The sequence below is a fragment of the Notothenia coriiceps genome, unplaced genomic scaffold, assembly GCF_000735185.1.
Source record: "Notothenia coriiceps isolate Sejong01 unplaced genomic scaffold, NC01 NC01_scaffold00009248, whole genome shotgun sequence".
Classification (NCBI taxonomy): Eukaryota; Metazoa; Chordata; class Actinopteri; order Perciformes; family Nototheniidae; genus Notothenia; species Notothenia coriiceps.
The window spans coordinates 221969-242729 of record NW_011341949.1 but is presented as its reverse complement, the minus strand read 5'-3'; the positions used below and the strand labels follow the sequence as shown (position 1 = coordinate 242729).

General features: G+C 42.6%; 2 protein-coding genes across 4 annotated transcripts in view; one reads left to right on the top strand and one right to left on the bottom strand.

Annotated features, from left to right (window-relative positions):
• The window catches only part of LOC104945195 (tubulin polyglutamylase TTLL7-like), a 17464-nt gene extending 8069 nt beyond the window's left edge, over window positions 1-9395 (bottom strand). For all 3 annotated transcript variants that reach the window (XM_010770828.1, XM_010770827.1, XM_010770829.1), the window contains exons 1-4: window positions 9103-9395; window positions 7860-7994; window positions 4178-4258; window positions 2342-2502 (exon numbers count right to left, since the gene is read on the bottom strand). In XM_010770828.1, the coding sequence (XP_010769130.1) occupies window positions 2342-2502; window positions 4178-4258; window positions 7860-7994; window positions 9103-9393 (668 nt within the window). In that variant the 5' untranslated portion in view covers window positions 9394-9395. The remainder of the gene's footprint in view (window positions 1-2341; window positions 2503-4177; window positions 4259-7859; window positions 7995-9102) is intronic.
• Window positions 9396-15365: 5970 nt separating this feature from the next.
• Window positions 15366-19255, top strand: LOC104945203 (tubulin polyglutamylase TTLL7-like). The gene is made up of 3 exons (XM_010770840.1): window positions 15366-15380; window positions 15762-15848; window positions 18977-19255. The coding sequence occupies exons 1-3, from the start codon at window positions 15366-15368 to the stop codon at window positions 19253-19255; spliced, it is 381 nt and encodes a 126-aa protein (XP_010769142.1).
• Window positions 19256-20761: the final 1506 nt, after the last annotated feature.

Sequence of the window (20761 nt, the reverse complement as noted above, 5' to 3'; positions counted from 1 at the left end):
GGGGGGGGGGGGGCTTCCTCTGAAAGGGCTCAAAACTGTGTGTGTTTCCATTCTCTTTCTCTAAGTCTTTTTCAAAGCCTGTTGAATTCATCGCCCACAATAGCTGCTAGGCCGTTTGATTGTTGTTAAGTCCCTTAGATAAAGTATCAAACAAGAGACCTAGAGGAACTGGGGGGGCTGCACTCGGATTTGGAGCGTGCTTTTGGAGGTGCACTGCTTCTCCGTCTCTGCGTGACATCGGGGCCCCCCTGTTGGTTTCATCCATGTTGGGGGCATGGCCTGTTGTAAGGAGGAGCCAGGACGAAAGGCTACCAAGCTAGCTGGTTCATGGAGGCAGGCTGCAGTCAGACAAAAGCTGCATGGGGCGCATCATACCGGGGGGGGGGTGAGGCTAGGCTAATCCACCCAGCCATCTACTACAACGCTACCATTTGTTTTATTACTTCGTCTCATTTTCAATCAGTCGTCTCTCTGCTTTTCTCTGTCACCGGGTCACTTGCCTTCTCTCATTCTGCTTATCCCCCCCTTCATCTCTGTCACCTGCTCACTGACTTCCTCTCTCTCCCTCAATTACGACTGACATGAAGTAAGGGAGGAGAACATGTAGAGCTGTGGGCTGCGACTTCAGTTACACCCTCTGAGCCCTCTGTGCCGAGGGAAACACGGTCACTGAACAACTGAACTGTAAAGAATATGGAGAGGAGGAGATGCAGGAAGGTCACACCTTCATCACAGACGAGACGAAAAGCTACCAGCACAGCAGCTGTCTGCATGTCAGGGTTGCATAGACAGGGAAGTGTGTGTGTGTGTGTGTGTGTGTGTGTGTGTGTGTGTGTGTGTGTGTGTGTGTGTGTGTGTTGAGGTATGTGTGTGTGTGTGTGTGTGTGTGTGTGTGTGTGTGTGTGTGTGTGTGTGTGTGTGTGTGTGTGTGTGTGTGTGTGTGTGTGTGTGTGTGTGTGTGTGTGTGTGTGTTGCATATGTGGCTCTGTTTAAGAGGGATAATGCCTGTGAAATATATGTGTAGAGGCTTCATACATCTTTTAGGGAAGCAAAATATGTGTTTAAGAAGTGAACAACAAATGCAAATAGTAGTTTACTGTGTGTGTTTTTGTGTGAGTGTGCCTCTGCCATTTCAGAGTTTATATAAGAACATGATCAAGTTGGCTGTCCCTGCAGTGACTCATCTTGTAGAAAGCCACTTACTGTCGCATCAAAAAAGTAGGAAAAATAAATAAGAAGAAGCCAAATGAAAACTTCAAAGTATCTGATAACAAACCATGGTAAAAGAACTAAGAGGCCTGCGTTCACCTCCTTCCTGCTTCCACTCTTCCCCTCTCCTTTTCTTGCTCTCACCTGTGAAAAAGCTCTGATTAACAGCCCAGATCTGTGACCTTAATTTGCACCCCGTCTTCACGGAGTAACATGTTTCTTTCATCCCCGAGCGCTTTCAGGAAGGTGCAGCGGGGTCTGGTTGGTCTGCCACTCATTCTCTGTCATTCAGATGCTGTTGCCTCCCTCGTCATACTGAATATAAATCCCTGCTGTCACTGAAAATGATATATTGAAAAACACTGGGCTTAAGGACATGGGGAGGTTGCGTAGAGCGTGAACTTGAAGGTATGGAGATGAGAGAGCAGGGCTATATAATGAATAGAGTGGTAATTGGCCTGCAGTATGATCATTTGTATGTGAGCAATGTGAGGAGTTAGTGAATGAACATCAAGAGTGTTCTCAGTGATACTTTGACATTTTCAACATCGTCCAATTTTTCATGTTTGATCTTGGTTTAAGTCACCAATAGCAGTCATAATTCATACGGCCTATTCATACCACCTTGGATTGGGACCCTAGCCCATACTTGCCAACCTTGAGACCTCAGGAATTGGGAGCATTTCAAAACCACCGCGGGGGGTGGGGGGTGTGTGTGCTAGTGGATCGCCGGAGTTGTATTGGATTAGCATTAACATGCTTATTGCCGTTGTAAGTGCACTGTCTTGATGGAGCATATGTGTGGGCAGGAAAGGAGTGAGCAGAGGGTAGAGTTGTCGATTGTTGTTTAGTTTTCTGTGACTATCTTCCTCACCCTCTCAGACTTTCAGTTGCGCGCGCTGCTAAAGAACCGTGCTACCATGGAAACCAAACAATGGTGTAGCTGTATTAAAGTCTGAGTGGAAACAGTCCTGAGTAAATCAGATTTTGTCGTAAATCGGGAGAAATATGACCCCGGGAGGAAACCGGGAGAGGGCTATGAAATCGGGAGTCTCCCGCGAAAAATCGGGAGGGTTGACAAGTATGCCCCTCGTATCTTCTCCCAGTGTATAACTTGCTCATGCTGGCCTACCCGGTGTTGGAGAAGCAGTTCCACAGGCCCTGTCCGTGGCTCCACAGCAGCCGGTTGAAGACACGGTTAAAGAGCCGGTAGAGGTGGAGACTGTCTACATCAGGCTCCCTCCAGATCCGCTGCAGCGCTGAGCGGACATTGGTACGGACAATATCCAAGACCTGAGAGAGATAGTGATAGTGATATGTGGGAGAGGAAATGAGAGAGAAAAGAACGCTTTAAATCAAGCATGCGATAATGAAGGAAATGAATGCTGCGACACAAAAGGTGACAGCGTTTCTATTTGATATGCGTGAGTTGGCATTTGCTCCAACCGTAAGATTTTTCGGTTAAAATGAGCAATCAAAGAGGCTAATGCATTCACTCAGTAACAGAGAGCAAAGGTGCAGTAATGAATAAACAAGCGCACAGTACACTTCACACCAACACATATAGTATGTTATGCACATAATGTTTTCCCTGAACACATCCTGAAACTACTTTAATCAGACCTTATGTAGTGAGGAATTGAGGAGGGTTATCCTGCTCAACTCCTCACTACATGTCTAAAGCATGCTCAGACATACAGCTTATGTGAACTGTGTGTGTTAGTGTGTGTGGTCGAAGCAAGACACAAAGTGCTGTGGCAGACAGTGGAGAGGACTAATTGCTGCAGCGACGTCAGTCTTGGAGAGAAGGTGTCAGAAGTTCCCCAGCGGTCTGAGGACACCTGCGCCAGTCTTCCATCCTCCCTCCTTCCTTCCTTTCCCCACATCCCTACCCTCCTCACTGCCTTCTCTTCCTCCCTTTTCCTTCTCTTTTCACCCAGCTCAGAGTGCAGCGCTGTGGCTCTTTTGACTTTGATTCCTCGCTCCTCATTACTGACGTGCCCGTCTCACTGTGTGTGCGTGCATGTGTTTGCGATGCGGAGAGGCGAGGTTTCCCTGCAGCAATATGAGGCGAGCGAGTCACACGCATACACACTCAGGACAAACTGATAGATGAGTAAACACACACACAGATATGTTTTGGTATGGTAATCAGATGGCAGAGCGGTGGGTGCTGCATTCCTGACCTCTGCCTGCTGCTCATTAGGCTGCTCCACTCCAAATAAAACATCGGCTCGCAGCGCCACAGCCCACAACACAGTGGTGCAGAAAGCAGTGGCTGAGAGATCACATCATTACTGACACGCCCAACGGATGCCTTTTCACGTCTTGCCCCGTCTTCTGTTTTGTTTACATCCTTTTTGGTGTCTCTCTCCCTGTCACTGTCTGACATGATAATGATCTTCATGCTTGTCTTTTTTTTCCCCCTTTGTCTGAAGTTTGATTCGCTGATTATTTTCCTATTTTAAAAGTTCTTCAAAAGCATTCAAAGGAATAGGTAGGAGCTGTGACATTTTGTCATTTCACCGGGTTTTAACAATGTCCATTCTATACACAGTGACAGTAAGTATAGACTGGGTGGGAGCAAGGACGAAGGCGGCGGACTTATACAGGTGTCAAAAGATGAATGTGGCCCATTGTTTAGACTATAAGACGTATGAATAAATGAAGCATGATTTCGGAATCTACCAGGTATTAATTGCTAATAGTTATTGTCTTCTCATCAATTGTCTGTCTTTGTTTATTGGGGTCAGCCTAGGAAGCAGTGACCCCTTTTCTAGCTTCTAGCAAAAATTGTTTAGAAAGGTTGAATACAATTGTGTGGCGTTGAGCGTATCTTGAAGTTGTTCAGGATTCTGAAGTATTCTGCTGAGCATCTATAGCTACTGAAGACCTGAAGCGAGAAATATCTTCCAATTCTCTGGAAAGGCAAAGGAATCTTTAGGTGTCATTAAGGCATAGGACTAACCTTCCGTTGTTTAGTAGAGTCCAGCTTCACCAGCCAATAGGAAGCCACCTTTGACTTATGGTATTTCCAGTTGTCGTGCACCTATGGAAGAAAAGTTGAAATAAAAAAGTCAAAGAAGTATCCTTTAAACAAGTAGGACAATAAAGCAACACATTTAAAAAAATTGTTTTCATTTTTAAGGTATCATTTTAGCAAAAAACAAATATTGCAATATTTTGCTCTAAAACCCAGGGTTACTACAGTAAATCATCCAGCGAGGAAAACACCTGCCAAGATGGAGCCCAGTTTAACTCTAGTTCTTTCTTTTAGTGTGTGATCAGGAATGTACAAAGACTGGAGCTCATTCCCACCGTCACACATTCCTCCTGGCAGACCTTCTTTCACACTTAGGCACGGGATCACTGCCGGGTTTTTAGCTTCTGTCTAGTGATGTTTTTTTGGTTTTCACACATACATATCCATTATAGAAAAGTTCCAGGTTCAAACATGACAGTGCCATTACGGACAGCGCTGCAATGCTCGTGTGATATTCTGAATCTTGCACATGATACTAGGTAACACATTTCAATTTCAATCTTTATTTCAAACAGATTAAAAAAATACAAAATACAAAATAACAAATGTGAAAAACAGAATACCGTATTGTTAAAATACAGTATTTATCCACATTCATGATAATATTTATATATTCAACAAAAAAAAGTCTTCATATTAATAACAATAATAAATCATTATTATACACAGGAAATATAATGCAAGAGGGGAGAGATTGTTTACAGCACATATTAACGGTGTGTTGTTATTGTGTCTGCAGAGTCAGCTTCAAGTCAGTTTGACAAAACAATTGTCAATTCCATCTTCTCTTCAGTGTCAAATCTCCTGCTTCACAAAAAACTCCATAGGTAAGGAGGACTTTTAAATGTTAAGTTGTTCATGCTTTTACTAGAACAAGACTACTTTTCTTTACTTCAAAACCTGTTAAAGAATTCAAATTGTATTTAGCTTAAAGTAAGTGGCCTGCTAAATAGATTTTTTTTAATAAATAAAAACAATTTAAGTATTTACAAGATGCATTGCTTTTCTGTAGAAGACTCTTGCGGTACTTTTTTGTATCACAACAGAGGGATAATAGAATGATTGAGTCGTGATTTTGGGTTCTTGAGCAGAAACACCCAATGTTTTGCGGGTGTGTCGAAAATCCTTGGGTTTTGTATCATTATGCTCAAAAGCTGTGCTGGATATTCCCTTGCACTTGCTCCTGGTGTCAACATCACTGTGTACCTACAGGCACTGTTATTGTTGCTCTGTTGACTAAGTCTACATATCCCCACTGGTGCACATAAACCTCTCACATATCACGTGGATCCCCTGCAAACAGTGCTCCCATTGGGAGGCTCCAGTGTAAACTTTATGTTTACTCACACACACACACACACAAACAGTGACGCATGCATAAAAACAATCCACAAGGATTCACAGATGCAGATCTAGGTATACAGTAAACAATTTTGTTCGCTTTCCAAGAAGTTAGTTGTTTGTTGTTTCGTGTTCTCTCTTATTAAGAACCTTATGAACCATCTGGTCCGATGTACACCAATTTGTCACGTTTGTGTTTGATGTACATAAATTAGCCTCAGTAAAGCAAAACAAATCCCACTTCATACATTTCACCTGCCAATGGTTTTGATTGAAAGATAAAGGAGCAAATTAATCCAATAAAAACATATCATTAGCCCAATTGCGCCTCCATTTTAAGAGGGAAACATAATTTGCCAAAGATTGTTTTTCTGCCAGGTGAGCGCACTTTGTTTCTCACGATGCAAAACCTGAATAGTACAGGTGCAGTTGCTCATCTGCGTTTCCATGGTGCTCTCATTAGAGTTTGTTAACAGTACAGATGTGCTGATAATTGTCTCATGACCTCAACACATCCAGATGTCACACACACATAAACAGATTTAGCTGTTCTTGTGATGGGAATGTATGGCCTCACATTAATTACATGGGGGCTTGCCCTTACCTAACCAAAATCATTACAACCACATGCTTTCCCTTAACCCTTAAATGATCTTACAGATGCCTGATTTGTATTATGTATTGTATTGTCCCCTGTTGTGGCATTAGGTTAGGTTAGGTTGCCATATTACTATTATTATTATTATTATTTATGTTTAAAAGGTTGCAATGGTTCAGTGCTATACATTTCACATAAGAATGTAAAAGCTGAACCATAAACATTGATAATGCAAAGCATCAGTCACATCGCTGCTCTTAAAAAAAGAAAACATGCATGGGATTCATTGCACATACTGTAGATAAACGGATTTCCACTCGGCCTATATTTATTGGATTGTTTCCATGGTAGAGAAGGACCACTGACCTTACACCAGTATATAATATCTACAAAAACTTTAAATATTTTAGACAAAACAACATCTAGATTAAACTATGAAGTCAACATGCAATGTTGTTGACTAAAAAAACCCTTTTTAAAAATGTAGTAAAAAATATTAAATCTTTAAAAAACTAAATTCTTATCTCGAAAATTCTTGTCTTGAAAAAACAGCTTTTGTTTTACTCCTGTATGGTTCTCATGTAGCCAACTAAGGAACTCTTTGTCCTTTGAACATGTTGTTGTGATGGTCTTTCTGTCATTAGTCAGCGATGAAGACAGTCTGACCGGCTGCTGTCCTTTCAGCACCGTGGGACTGTGGTGCTGAAAGGACAGCTGGTTCTGAGGACAGTGACGGCCATAAATGAGGTCAGAGTGGACCGGACAGACGCTTCAATTGTCGGCTAATTTTCTCACGCTGCGCTGTTACTCCCGGTGTGAGTCAAAGGTGAGCCCCTGCCGCTGTGTGGATTTATGACTTATTTATTGCTTTGACAAAATGCGATATCCATTTCCTTTTTTTCTTGTTTTACATTTTTCATAAACAAAAATACACAACTTCAGATAATTTATTCATTAACTGTGTATGGCTTGTCATAAAGAAACACATAGTTATGGTAATTGGAGGTATAGCTACTAATAGTACTTAGTTAACTAATAGGTGCTCTGGAATTCTTGGGTAAACTGTTATAATAGTATATACTTAATAAAGATCATCTACATCCATTAACCTGGGATTTTACTGTCCACTTAAACAGTTTTTCTAATTATTTTAGATGCGCATCTTTACAAAACGTAGATTTAAGCAATGGCTTGAGCATTAGCACAAACACACAATTACAAAGACTGGTTCAGATGGAAGGACACAGAGATCTGAGCAGAAATAGAGGATCCACTGATTAATACAAAGGGGCAATGGGGAATAGCACGGGGCTCCAAACTGACCGACAAGTTGTCACTGGGGTCGTTTGAAAGACAATGGGAGCTAAGCCAGAGCGGCAGGCTATTGTAGAGGGAGGCAAGGAGGTCACTTTTAGTTAGACTGCAGAATGACCGCACCTGGCCGCCGAGGGGGCTTTGGGAATACAGTGGATCCAGATTGCTGTTCACCGCTTGTACTCCATGTTCACTCCCACTCTAGCTGTCCTTGTTAAGTTCAGTCTTACTTTACTTTGTTCCATTTTCACACCCTGTTACTGCCTCTGAATCATTGTGACACACTGAAACATGTAGATTATCATATTGTATAAGGTAGTGAACACAGAAATAAATTATAAATAGTGCACACACCTCATCCAGCACAGCCTCAGCCTCCTCCTCGGTTTTTCCCGGAAACCTGATCCTCATGGCGGTGAGCGCGGCCAGAGTCTGACGCACCAGCTCGGCCTCCTGCTCTTTACTCCTCAGGTTTATCAGTGGATCGCCCTACACACACACACACACACACACACGCATGCACACGCACACGCACACACACAGAGAGAGAGAGAACCCAATTCAGTGTCCTCCTGACACACAGTAATATTAAGCAAAAAGTCTCATTACAAAATATAGTATCACACCTACTGTATCCAAACATTTAATCTATCCCAATTGACGCAGAGGGCTCTTCCAAATCACCAAGGCACAACAGATTATAAAGCTGAATTCACATATTGTTTACACTATGAAACAATGTTAGGAGGGTGTGATGCTTTATTACTGGCTAATAACTAGCCAATATTATTAGTTATATCAGGCGTCATCGACAGACATTTTTGCCCTCTTAAATGTATTATCCTCCTGCCACCTCCTATAGTCCCAACTCATTATGACTTCTACAAGCAGTTGGCTCAGAGTGGTACACGCTTTGTTTAAAAATAACCTCATAATAAAAAAAAATGTTCTTCTATAGCACTTGCTCACTAGTCAACGTATACCCAATTTCAGATGTCCTGTACCAGCATGCCCTTATCCCCAGGGGTGTGATTCCCATAGAGAAGTCAGTATGAAAAGACAGTAAAAAAACAATGTAAGAAAGTTCTCCTGTCATTTTGTTTAAAAGTGAGTCAGGATACAAACGTACAACCAACACTCTGGACTTTCTCAGTACAAAGGTTTTCCAAGTATTTATATTCTTAATGTTAAAGAGGGTTTTCTACTCCGTGTTATTTTGTTCCACTTGACCAAAGGTTAGCAGAGTACTTGTATAGAAGGAGGGTGAATGGAGGAGGCAGGCGGAAAGCAACATGATAGAATAATACAGTACGCCTATACAGTATTGAAGGAGCTGCTTAACAGATTCCTACTGGGGCAGGCTACAATGTATGCAACAAAGGGGAAAAAGCAACAACGGTGAATGTGTGTGGATTCGGGGAGTAACTCTTGATTGTTCCCTTCAAACTATTTGGAGTAGTGGATCAGTTGAGGATTGCCTCCTTGAAAAATGTGACAGTTTGAATCTTTCAAAAATGAATTCTTACTTTTCTGTGACTGACAACTTATCTGACACGTTCTGAATTGTAAAGACTTCTTTGTGTGTCGCGTATCTTACGATGTTGGAGTGGATGGTCCCCAGGCTGTTGCTGTGAGGGACACGGTGGGCGGAGCCACTGCGGCTCAGCGAATGAGAGCGCAGCGTGGCGGAGCTCGGCCTGACGAGGGGCGTGGCCATGGGAACTGTGGGAGAAGGCCTGGAGGACAACGCCCGAACCTCATTGGGTGACGAGAGGGAGGCGATGGATCGAGGGCAGGAGATGGAGCGCCTGATTGGTCCAGAAAGTGTTGGGGAAGCTGAGGGGGTGGGGCTGGTTTTGTGTGACTTGATTGGAGGTTTCCAGTGCATGCGACCTGCAGAGAAACAGAAGTGTGGGGGAGGGAGGGGGGAGAGACACTGAATCACTGTCACACTTCAAATTATTTTCTTCCCTGATCCTGTCTCAATGCCACTGTCAAGCTCTTCTCCTCACTGTTTTCCATCCGTTGCCTGGTGGCTTTGGAGATTAAGTGTGGCTTTAAGACTCCCATTGCAGCGCTATGGCACACTGGCCCAGTGGCGTGTGTGTGTTTTTCTGCGTGTGTGGGTGTGTGTTATTTAATGACCACAGCATACATGTGTGTAGTCAAAACCAGAAACTAAACAGTAGTTCTGTCTGGTTTGGGGATGGATTAAAGAGCAGCTCTCTCTCAGACAAACACATGAACACACGCAAATGCACACACACAAACACACAAGAAATAAAGCTACAAATCTGCACTAGCACTCTCCGTTACCCTTGAAATTGCCAACCAGCATATTAAAGTGTGTTTCCGGGCAGTGTGTGTGCGTGTCTAACATCGCAGTGCGCAGACAAGTGTGTGTGTGTGTGTGTGTGTGTGTGTGTGTGTGTGTGTGTGTGTGTGTGTGTGTGTGTGTGTGTGTGTGTGTGTGTGTGTGTGTGTGTGTGTGCGTGTGCGCGTGTGCGTGTGCGTGCACGCGCGCGCGCGCATGGCTGCTGAACCTTCTGAGGTTTGGATATTTTTTGCCAAATGAGAGCATTATGGGGCTTAGTCCGAGCAGCCCTTTGGTGGCTTGGTATGGAGTAGGGCTTGGCAGAGATGCCGTCTCCTTTACGCACATACACACACACAAACACACACACACACACACACACACACACAGATCCAAAACTTAGGTTTTTCCAATGGCTTTGTCCTTTATTTAGTGACCAATAGAATGAGCTCATGCAAGGGTATGTTCTATTGAGGAGTATAACTGTCGGCCCACAATGCAACTGAAGATTTCTTTCCAAGGTCGCCATATAAGGCTTCTGTGAAAGGTACCCTGTCTCTCACTTCAGAGAGGCAAACGTGAGTTGATGTTTGTGACCTATACGAATTGGTGTGAATGTGTAAGACTTATCCCTCTCACTATAAAACTAGGAATATTTCAGCATTAAACTCAAGGAGATCTCAAGGTAAACAATATAATGTGTCTTTTTCCTTTTTTTCTCCTTTTCCCTTTGAATCCAATTCCTCTTCTCTGGCGTCACCCTTCATTAATTGGAAATGAACTGTTCAGGGCACCTTTCTTTACTCAAGTGCTTTCCAATGCTTCTGTGTGTGTGTGTGTGTGTGTGTGTGTGTGTGTGTGTGTGTGTGTGTGTGTGTGTGTGTGTGTGTGTGTGTGTGTGTGTGTGTGTGTGTGTGTGTGAGAGAGAGAGTGTGCATAGATACTCAGCAACAAAGCGCCACTTATGAGTTGCAGACTGCGATGTCTTTACTTTAAATCCAAGGACCTTTTAACATTGTATCACAAAAATCAGGCACATACAGTGGGGCAAAAAAGTATTTAGTCAGCCACCAATTGTGCAAGTTCTCCCACTTAAAAAGATGAGAGAGGCCTGTAATTTAGGTCCTGAGGTATACCTCAACTATGAGAGACAAAATGGGGTGGAAAGAATCCGGGAAATCACATTGTAGGATTTTTAATTAATTAATTGGTAAATTCCTCGGTAAAATAAGTATTTGGTCACCTACAAACAAACAAGATTTCTGGCTCTCACAGACCTGTAACTTCTTCTTTAAGAGCCTCCTCTGTCCTCCACTTGTTAACTGTATTAATGGCACCTGTTTGAACTCGTTATCAGTATAAAAGACACCTGTCCACAACCTCAAACAGTCACACTCCAAACTCCACTATGGCCAAGACCAAAGAGCTGTCAAAGGACACCAGAAACAAAATTGTAGACCTGCACCAGGCTGGGAAGACTGAATCTGCAATAGGTAAGCAGCTTGGTGTGAAGAAATCAACTGTGGGAGCAATTATTAGAAAATGNCAAAGGGACCAGGACGACTGATCCGTGTAAAGGAAAGAATGAATGGGGCCATGTATCGTGAGATTTTGAGTGACAACCTCCTTCCATCAGCAAGGGCATTGAAGATGAAACGTGGCTGGGTCTTTCAGCATGACAATGATCCCAAACACACCGCCTGGGCAACGAAGGAATGGCTTCGTAAGAAGCATTTCAAGGTCCTGGAGTGGCCTAGCCAGTCTCCAGATCTCAACCCCATAGAAAATCTTTGGAGGGAGTTGAAAGTCCGTGTTGCCCAGCGACAGCCCCAAAACATCACTGCTCTCGAGGAGATCTGCATGGAGGAATGGGCCAGAATACCAGCAACAGTGTGTGAAAACCTTGTGAAGACTTACAGAAAACGTTTGACCTCTGTCATTGCCAACAAAGGGTATATAACAAAGTATTGAGATGAACTTTTGTTTTTGACCAAATACTTATTTTCTACCATCATTTGCAAATAAATTCTTTAAAAATCAGACAATGTGATTTTCTGTTTTTTTTCATTTTGTCTCATAGTTGAGGTATACCTAGGATGAAAATTACAGGCCTCTCATCTTTTTAAGTGGGAGAACTTGCACAATTGGTGGCTGACTAAATACCTTTTTGCCCCACTGTACAACTACTGCAGCTTTTGTAGGAACAAACCTACTTCAACAGCTTCCACCCACTTGCAAGCTGGTTTCAGAAAGTTATTGGGCGTCCTTTCAACAGGGGAATCTTTGATACATAGATACCTTTTTGTGGAGATGTCAATCAAAGATCAGGCATACAACTGGCCGAGGTATGTTCAACACAAAAATGTGGCTCTCAGTAAATGTAGAAAGCAAGAAAGATGATTAGAACAAAGGAAAATCGATTTAATGTTTGCCGACTCATGATCATGAGTATATACTGGATTGTCAGTGACAGTGTGAGATACCAATCTCGTCAATCTTTTAAAATAAATGATGTTAATGAATTCAAATATGATATTCAGCAGACGAGGGAAGAATTTAAAATGATTTGAGTTTCTTGACAGACTTTAGGTGGGTTTGTTTGTGCCCTTCAGCTTCGTTATTGTTATCATTTTCCTCCCACATGTTCCTATTTGAGCTCTAGACAAAACTAATATTCATACTCCATTCTCTGACTGTGGAGACTCAAAAACTACTTTATTTATAACCTGCACAAGTTTGAATGCTTTTGTTGCAAATAGAGTACTTCTAAAAGATCTTCCAGTTCCCAATTCAAGGCCTGATATTGTTAAAATCAGTATTTAGCCTCAACATTGAACATGTTTTCGATAACCTTAGGCTACACTTTCTGTACTCCAACACAACAAACTCTTCCTGGCACTCCTCACTCCAACTTTTTTTCTTCCGGCCACAATTCACCTCTTGGTAGATTTAAGCTTCTGCCAAATACCAATATGTTTTTTTTTACATCTAGAAAAAAACTTTGAAAGTTTACTTTAAACTTTGTAGCTAAACGTACCCATCTTTAGGTCTCTATCTGTAAACACAACAGTTAATGATCTCATAATAAACCAAACCTCTAATTTTGTGCACCGGTCAGTCAAAGTGCTTTAGACTATAACCCTGGTGGGATCCACAAGTCATCTTGTGACGTGCATTGCTTGTTTGGCTGGTTCTTCCTGTTGCAAGGGGCCAGAGGTCATTTGCCAGCCTTCCATATCTGTCAAGTCTGACTGACATTGTACCCGCTAGACTCGTGTTTGCTGCCTTTGTTGCGGTCTCAGGGCCGTGAATTGAAAATTGGCATGGATTGTCACACTATCAAAGAAAATAAAGCATGTTTTGTTATCCCAGGGATAACATGCTGACACACGGCACAGCCAGGCTTCATGACTGTTACACTTGCTTCTACAGGGTTTGCATCACCCTTCTCCCCTCTTCCATTACAGCTTGGTTGAGAGGTATGCATCAAATTGTTAGTTCTGTTCTTAGCTTTCTATGTTTCCCGCCTGGCTCAGTTGATGTATTCCCATTCCTCTATTTTGCTCTCATAGATAATGGAAATACAAATAAAAATGCAGGTGCATGCTCAGCTGGCCTGTGGCTATGCCAATATGATAAAATAGCAGCAGTACACAAACTGCTAATGTTGTGTGGAAGCAGTTCAAAGTCAGTGCAGATCCTATCAAAGTGGTCTTCAAGCTCTGGAAATGCACATTAAGCAGAGGGATACAAACAGTCTTTAAAGGGCTGTTGGTAGTCTGGTTTAAAGAAGAGTTCATAGTTTTACATTTATTTTCAAATGGATTTTATGTTATCACAAATCTAGAAGTAGTTTTGGACAGCTCAAAATGAACTTCAATCATTTGATGGTTAAGAGAAAAATGGGTGGGAACCATGAGCTGCACATTAGCTGCTAATTATGTTGCACAGCACGCAGAATTAAAAACACATGATTACTGATGCACATGGCCTGAAAGGGTCGGTTTTATCCTGCGCACTGCATTTGAACCTGGAGTTCCAGTACAACCAGCCACTCACAGACACAAATTAAAGAAATAACCCTACAGCACGATGTACATGCCACTAAAGTAATAACTCCTGCTCTTGTAACACAAGCCACCTACGTACATGCAATGAGTGTAGGAAGTGCGTTTTTGCAGCTGTTGTTTGTTATGCAAGAATCTTGTGGAAAAATTGGAACATATTATTTTCTGCTGAACAGTGGGAGTAGAGGTGTCACAGTCTATCCTCTCTCCATCAAGTCTATCTCTCTTGCTTTGAAGAAGAAATGAGAGGGGTCCTTAGGGCTTTTCTTTATTTGTCTAAAGGAATAAGCCCATTTCTTCTGGCTCAGGGGTATGTGTACATTATTAGCTTTTTTTACAATGGAGGAAGTGCATTCCTAACCACAGAAATGGACGAGACAGCGTCATCTGTCAAACAGCCAAGACATATGAAGTCGGAGAATGTCAGGATGAGAAATAAATGAATGCCTTTTCAACAAACAAAAAAGATAGAAAGCTTTCTGGACAGGACTACACACTTGGTCCTCCAGTGCCAAAAAAGTACTTTGTGGACAGTGTAGTTTATGAGCTGACATGTACAAAGACTGTTGAAAAAGAAGTTTAACAGGCTGCTACATATTATGAATGCAGACATGCTGGGCATAAAATGTTTAATTTACAAGTGATCATTAAAAATGATGGAGCCAGAGATCGCAAAATAAGAGCCGATCTATAGAGGAGCATCATTAGATGTAGACTCACTCTGTTGGAAACACTTTAAGTTTAAAAAGAGAGAGAATAGCTTTCAGTTAAACTGTCATTTCTTTATACGTGTCAAGTTCTGTTTCTTCCATAGTGTATAGCATGTCAAAACATCCATGTAATCTGCTTTGGTGCAATTTTACAAGGTAATGGGCCTCCGGTGGTTTTAAACCACAGTGGGTGGGGAAGCTTTCACGTCGTAAAAGGTTATTAAATCAGCAGACTTTTACTTAAATAAAAATGACTCTAAATTCTTCAAAGCAAGGCAAAGTGCTGTTTTTAATTATCAAGTTAAATAAACATTAATATATCAAATGTTGGTTGTTAGCTCCTCAAGACTACTTTTTAAAAAGATTTAGTGCATCCTATCCTTACAATGAATGGTTCTTAATAATGTTTTATATTTCTCTCATACTCTCATACACACAAACAGGTATATACAAACTAAAAAGGCACACATTTACAAAAAGGCAAAAGTTCATAAAAAAAAAAAGAAAAGAAATGTCTGCGCCCAATGATGTTTACTTCAAGACTTCCAGACTTGTAAGAATGCCGCTGTACAAATATTCAGCACTTACACACCGACACAGAGAGCCTCGGGCACAGTGACCTATTCACGGACCCCAGAATGCAGCTTTATGGCTAAGCAGAGAGAAAACAATCACTTTTCATCTGTATTTGAGCGTCAAGTGGGAGCCTTTTATGTCCCGGCCGTGAAGCAACATTAATCATCTTTGCTTGCATTTCAGCTCCGGCCAAATGGCCAAGGCCCCAGTATATTGGCAATGGCCATGACGCTGCCTTTTCCAAATTCAGCTTCTATGAGCGCTGCCAAATAGCAAGGCATGTTCCGCCAGGGCCTTTTTTATAACCCCCAGATAAGGTGCATATGCCTGTGAAGTCTAACTTTTTCATCCCCCTTTTTTTAGATAATAATTGAAGTTTTTTTTTTTACCTCCCTCGCTTTGACTTCAAAGTAATTAGTGATATTATGAACCATCAAAGAATGTTAATTATTTCTTAATAGTGTTACACAAAGATGGAACTGACGGGTTAGTTCTTGCTGATGCTTGACGATGTATGTTCCTCATGTGACATAAATCATCACCTTTGACCTATTCTAATCGATCTTGTGTGTCTTGCGTTGGTGTTTAGGAGGAGGACATATTGGATCTGCTGGAGCAGTGCGAACTGGACGATGAGAAGCTGATGGGCAAAACCTCCAAGCAACGAGGCCCGAAGGTGGGTGAGAGTGTGAGGAAGACAGACTCCAAGAGGGAGGAGGGAGAGAAAGGGCCACATGTCTCAAGGGAACTAAGAAAAGTGCAAAGAGTGTCAGAGGGAGAGAAAGAGAGAGGGAGGGGGAGGCAGGTAGGCAGATGCCTGGAGCTAACACCCCCAGAAAGCATATAGGACGTGATTCAGGAAAATAAAGAAGGGGGTTGCAGGTTCGGCGAGAAAGAAAAGAATCAGAAAACGGCCCAAAGAAAAGAGCCAACTCCCCGAGGGGACAGCTGTCAGCCTGTCTCTCCCGCTCTCTCCCTACGTGCTATCTTTCTTTCTGTCCATCTCCCTCTTTTTCCCTCTCCCCCTCTGTCACATACACCTATACGCCCCCTCAATTTCCCACGACAGCACATTACTCCCTCCATCACCTTGCTTCACTCTTCACCTCTCCTTCCCTTTCTCTCCCTCTGCAAATCTACATCCATCCCTCACTTGAGGGCTAAATTGGCTGGAACACTCAAAGAGTGTGTTAGGGACTCGACAGGGCAGTTCAGTGCTGCATTAGAGAGGCCTTAGCCAGAATGAGGACTTGTTCAGACACAATCACTGTTGTCCAAATTAATTTGGCCCCCGTCAGTTTCGATGTTGCAGAGTGGGCTGTGAGAGACATTGAGAGCAGGGGGAAGAAAGAGCTGTGACGGATAGATTCACTCCTCTGGGTGTAGCGCTCGCAAGCCATCTGGTGAGAGTAAACCAGAGAGTTTGCGAGAGCTAGAAGAGAGGAGAGAGCCGGAGGGATTAGAGACCGGATTTTGAAGGAAGGAAGGGCCGCTAAGGTTTGCTATCGCTGAGGAAATGTTCAGACGCAGAGGACGAGTGGTAGATGGCAAGGGAGGCAGGAAATGAAATAGTGAGAGGGAGGAGAGACCCCTCAAGTATTATTTTTCTCTTTCTTAAGTTTTTATTAGATTGTCTTTTTAACTTTTGTCTTCCTTATTATGTAGAGCTGGACCAAGTGTTCAGATCTCTTACAAACGTACACATTAGTATTTGTACTTAGTGTACGAATATTATAGAATTGGGAGGGATGAAACCCTCTTTAATGGTCACACATGCAGAGCACAGCACACAGTGCAATTTGTTCTCTGCTTTTAATCCATCCTAGGACCAGGAATCTAGTACTAGAAGCAGTGGGCAGCTATTGTACAGCGCCCGGGGAGCAATGGGAGTGAGGGGGGAAGGGGGATGTCCGGTGCCTTGCTCAAGGGCACCACGGCAGGGCAGGAGGTGAACTAAGACCTCTCCAATTAGAAGTCCACACTCCATATTTAGGTCTGGTCGGGGACTTGAACCGGCGACCCTACGGCTCACAGTCCAAGCCCCTACTGACTGAGCCACTGCCGGACGAATATTATGATACAAGTAAAAGTCCTGCATTCAAAACCGAACTGAAGTAATTAGCATAAAAGATTAGTTAAAGTGGGCGGATGTTGGCTCAAATAAAGGCACTGGTTGCCCAAAAGCATCCTCAAAAAGGTTTAAGTAACAATTATAAAATGAGTCATCATTCAGATGAATATATATAAAGTTATTAAATCATTATATTGATGATGTAAAGTGTTTATCACACACTGAGCACATGTTGCAGCTGTTGGGATGAAATAAATGTGGAGGAGTAAAAAGTAGAATATTTAACACATTTAAAAGTACCAGGAAAGGGAAATACTCAAGTAAAGAACATGACATTTGTACTTTACTACATTTCTCAAGTAAATCGTCTTTCTAACTGTCCACCTCTGTAATTATGATTTGTACCTTATCACATGTGTTGCCCTTGGTATTGGCCTCTGCTGCCCCCCCCCTTCCTCCCCTGCTCACCATTGAGCTTGATTTACCCTCTCACTCATTCATCCTACATTTCTCTTTCTTTCTCCTCATCTGCTCGGTGTCTGCCTCTCTCTTTGTCTTTGCTCTCCACTGTTTATCCGCTGTGTGTTCCCGTCTCCTTTTCTCTCCCCACTCCGATGTACAGTGTCCTTTTTTCTCCCTCTGTGCTCATTTCCGTTCTCCCTGCTATTCAATGCCTCCTCTCTGTTGAATCTGTCAGATTTAACTCGTCCTCCTCTTTATTTCTCTCCCCATCAATCTGCTGTTCCCATCTTTCGCCTTTATACCCTTCTAATGTGTTTAATCTCTCTCTGTCTCTTTCATCCTCTCACACTCACAGCTACCCAGCGGTGACTGTGTAAGCCCTGTGATCACTTCCTGCCCATTCATTTGGGTGGCCTGACAGCCCTGCCCTAGCTAACCGTTGAATAACAGATGTATACATGCCTTATTAATCCTATCAGTGTGTCCCCTTCCAGGATGTGAAATAGACACTCAGCTTAATGAACTCCTTACTAAATGTCCCTGTGTTTTATGGCTGAAGGAGTTCAGGATATACACAGACACGTTTACTTAGCTGAGATTAAAATGTCTGGTTATTATCAAAATTGGATATTAAAAATAACATTTTCCAAAATAAAAGCTGCCTCACAGTTGCATTTACAGTTCATTGGTTGACACAGATATGTAAAAAATGTAATGAATACAGACTTTGAATGTCAATGTCAAATTTGTTAAGGGTTACTATGCCGCTTGTGTTCCCGTTCAGGGCTGTAGCCAGGCTTCTGTGTGTTTTTATGTATCTGTGCATAATGAGCCTGCAAACAAACATAGACGTGGGCTAGCCGTGTCACCAGTGGGTCTCGCAGTGACAGATGGTGATGGGCTGGGGGCGAGGAGAGGCTGACAACATCTTAATGTCTTTCTGTATGTGTGTGTTTGTATGTTGTGTTTGAACGTCCTTGTGAGATGCTTTTTGAGTTTAAAAACTTTGAGGATTTACAAACATTTAGGATGGTGTTGGAAAATGAAGTGAATTCAGTCAGTGAAAACAGTAGAAGGATATGTGTGTGTGTGTGTGTGAGTGAGTGTGTGTGTGTGTCTGTGATACAGAGGATGGGAGGGAGAAAAACAGAATTTTAAGTGTATGATCATGTCTGTTTAATCTGTGTATGAATGCACACATTACCCAACTAAATGGATCTATGTGTACATCTTATATCATGTCTGTGTGTATATTTGTTTGTTTCTGCCAGCCAATGACAGCCATGCCAGAAAGCAGTCAGACTCCCAGACGTCAGCGGCCGGACTACCTGGCTGACTTCACCAGTGGCAGCAGTGGCAATAACTCCTGCTCCTCCTCAGATGAAGAAGAGGAGGAGAGGAGGAAAGCAGGAGGAGGAGAGAAGAGGGAGAAGAAAGTTTCCTATGACCTCGGGGAGAGCAAGGAGAAGAACTTGTCTGAGCGCTCAGGTAAACCAGTACAAAAGTGTCTGACGATGTCTTCATTAGGAAGCCAGACTGTGGGGGTTTGACAGAGACCTCGTTTCCTGTAATCCTTCTTGTTTGCTTTGTTGTTGTTTTTGCTTGCTTGCCCGTCTTTCTGCTTTTCTTCTCTGTTTCCTGCCCTGTTTGTTGATTTCATTTTGGAAATCTTCCATCTGATTGCAGCGGATAGCTTAATTTCAAAACAAACTTTTTTTCAGATGTGCAAATTTGCTCACACAAATTCACATTTTTAAGTTTCTGTCTCCTTTTTCCATCTTCTCTGACTCCAACAGAACAAAGTGCAGACGTGAGATATATGTTAACGCATATAATGATGCTACAGGGACATTTAAATTGATCCTGTGATGCTACAAGCACGCGACACCCTTCCCTTGGACCCTTTTAAATATTACAGTTTGAAATATATTCATAGTTGTGCAGACCACTTTTACATATACATGGAAACATACTTTTTCAAAATACAAATGTAGAGTTTTGCTTTGATCAGTACCTATAGTGCAGCAAGCTGAAGGTTGAGATGGAGGAGCCAGCAGGCGGCACATTACAGATCTTCATCAGCCTGCCAGTATGTACAGTGGGGCAAAAAAGTATTTAGTCAGCCACCAATTGTGCAAGTTCTCCCACTTAAAAAGATGAGAGAGGCCTGTAATTTTCATCCTAGGTATACCTCAACTATGAGAGACAAAATGAGAAAACTAAATCCAGAAAATCACATCTGATTTTTAAATAATTTATTTGCAAATTATGGTGTAAAATAAGTATTTGGTCAATAACAAAAGTTCATCTCAATACTTTGTTATATACCCTTTGTTGGCAATGACAGAGGTCAAACGTTTTCTGTAAGTCTTCACAAGGTTTTCACACACTGTTGCTGGTATTCTGGCCCATTACTCCATGCAGATCTCCTCTAGAGCAGTGATGTTTTGGGGCTGTCGTTGGGCAGCACAGACTTTTAACTCCCTCCAAAGATTTTCTATGGGGTTGAGATCTGGAGACTGGCTAGGCCACTCCAAGACCTTGAAACGCTTCTTACGAGGCCACTCCTTCGTTGCCCGGGCGGTGTGTTTGGGATCATTGTCATGCTGAAAGACCCAGCCACGTTTCATCTTCAATGCCTTGCTGATGGAAGGAGGTTGTCACTCAAAATCTCACGATACATGGCCCCATTCATTCTTTCCTTTACACGGATCAGTCGTCCTGGTCCCTTTGCAGAAAAACAGCCCCAAAGCATGATGTTTCCACCCCCATGTTTCACAGTAGGTATGGTGTTCTTTGGATGCAACTCCGCATTCTTTCTCCTCCAAACACGTCTAGTTGAGTTTTTACCTAAAAAGTTACTATTTGGTTTTCATCTGACCATATGACATTCTCCCAATCCTCTTCTGGATCATCTAAATCTCTCTAGCAAACTTCAGACGGGCCTGGACATGTACTGGCTTAAGCAGGGGGACACGTCTGGCACTGCAGGATTTGAGTCCCTGGCGGCGTAGTGTGTTACTGATGGTAGCCTTTGTTACTTTGGTCCCAGCTCT

Excerpts from the sequence above, each read along its gene's own strand:
- LOC104945203 (XM_010770840.1), top strand. Across the intron at positions 15,849-18,976 it reads CCAAGCAACGAGGCCCGAAG|CCAATGACAGCCATGCCAGA; the intron begins GTGGGTGAGAGT and ends TGTTTCTGCCAG.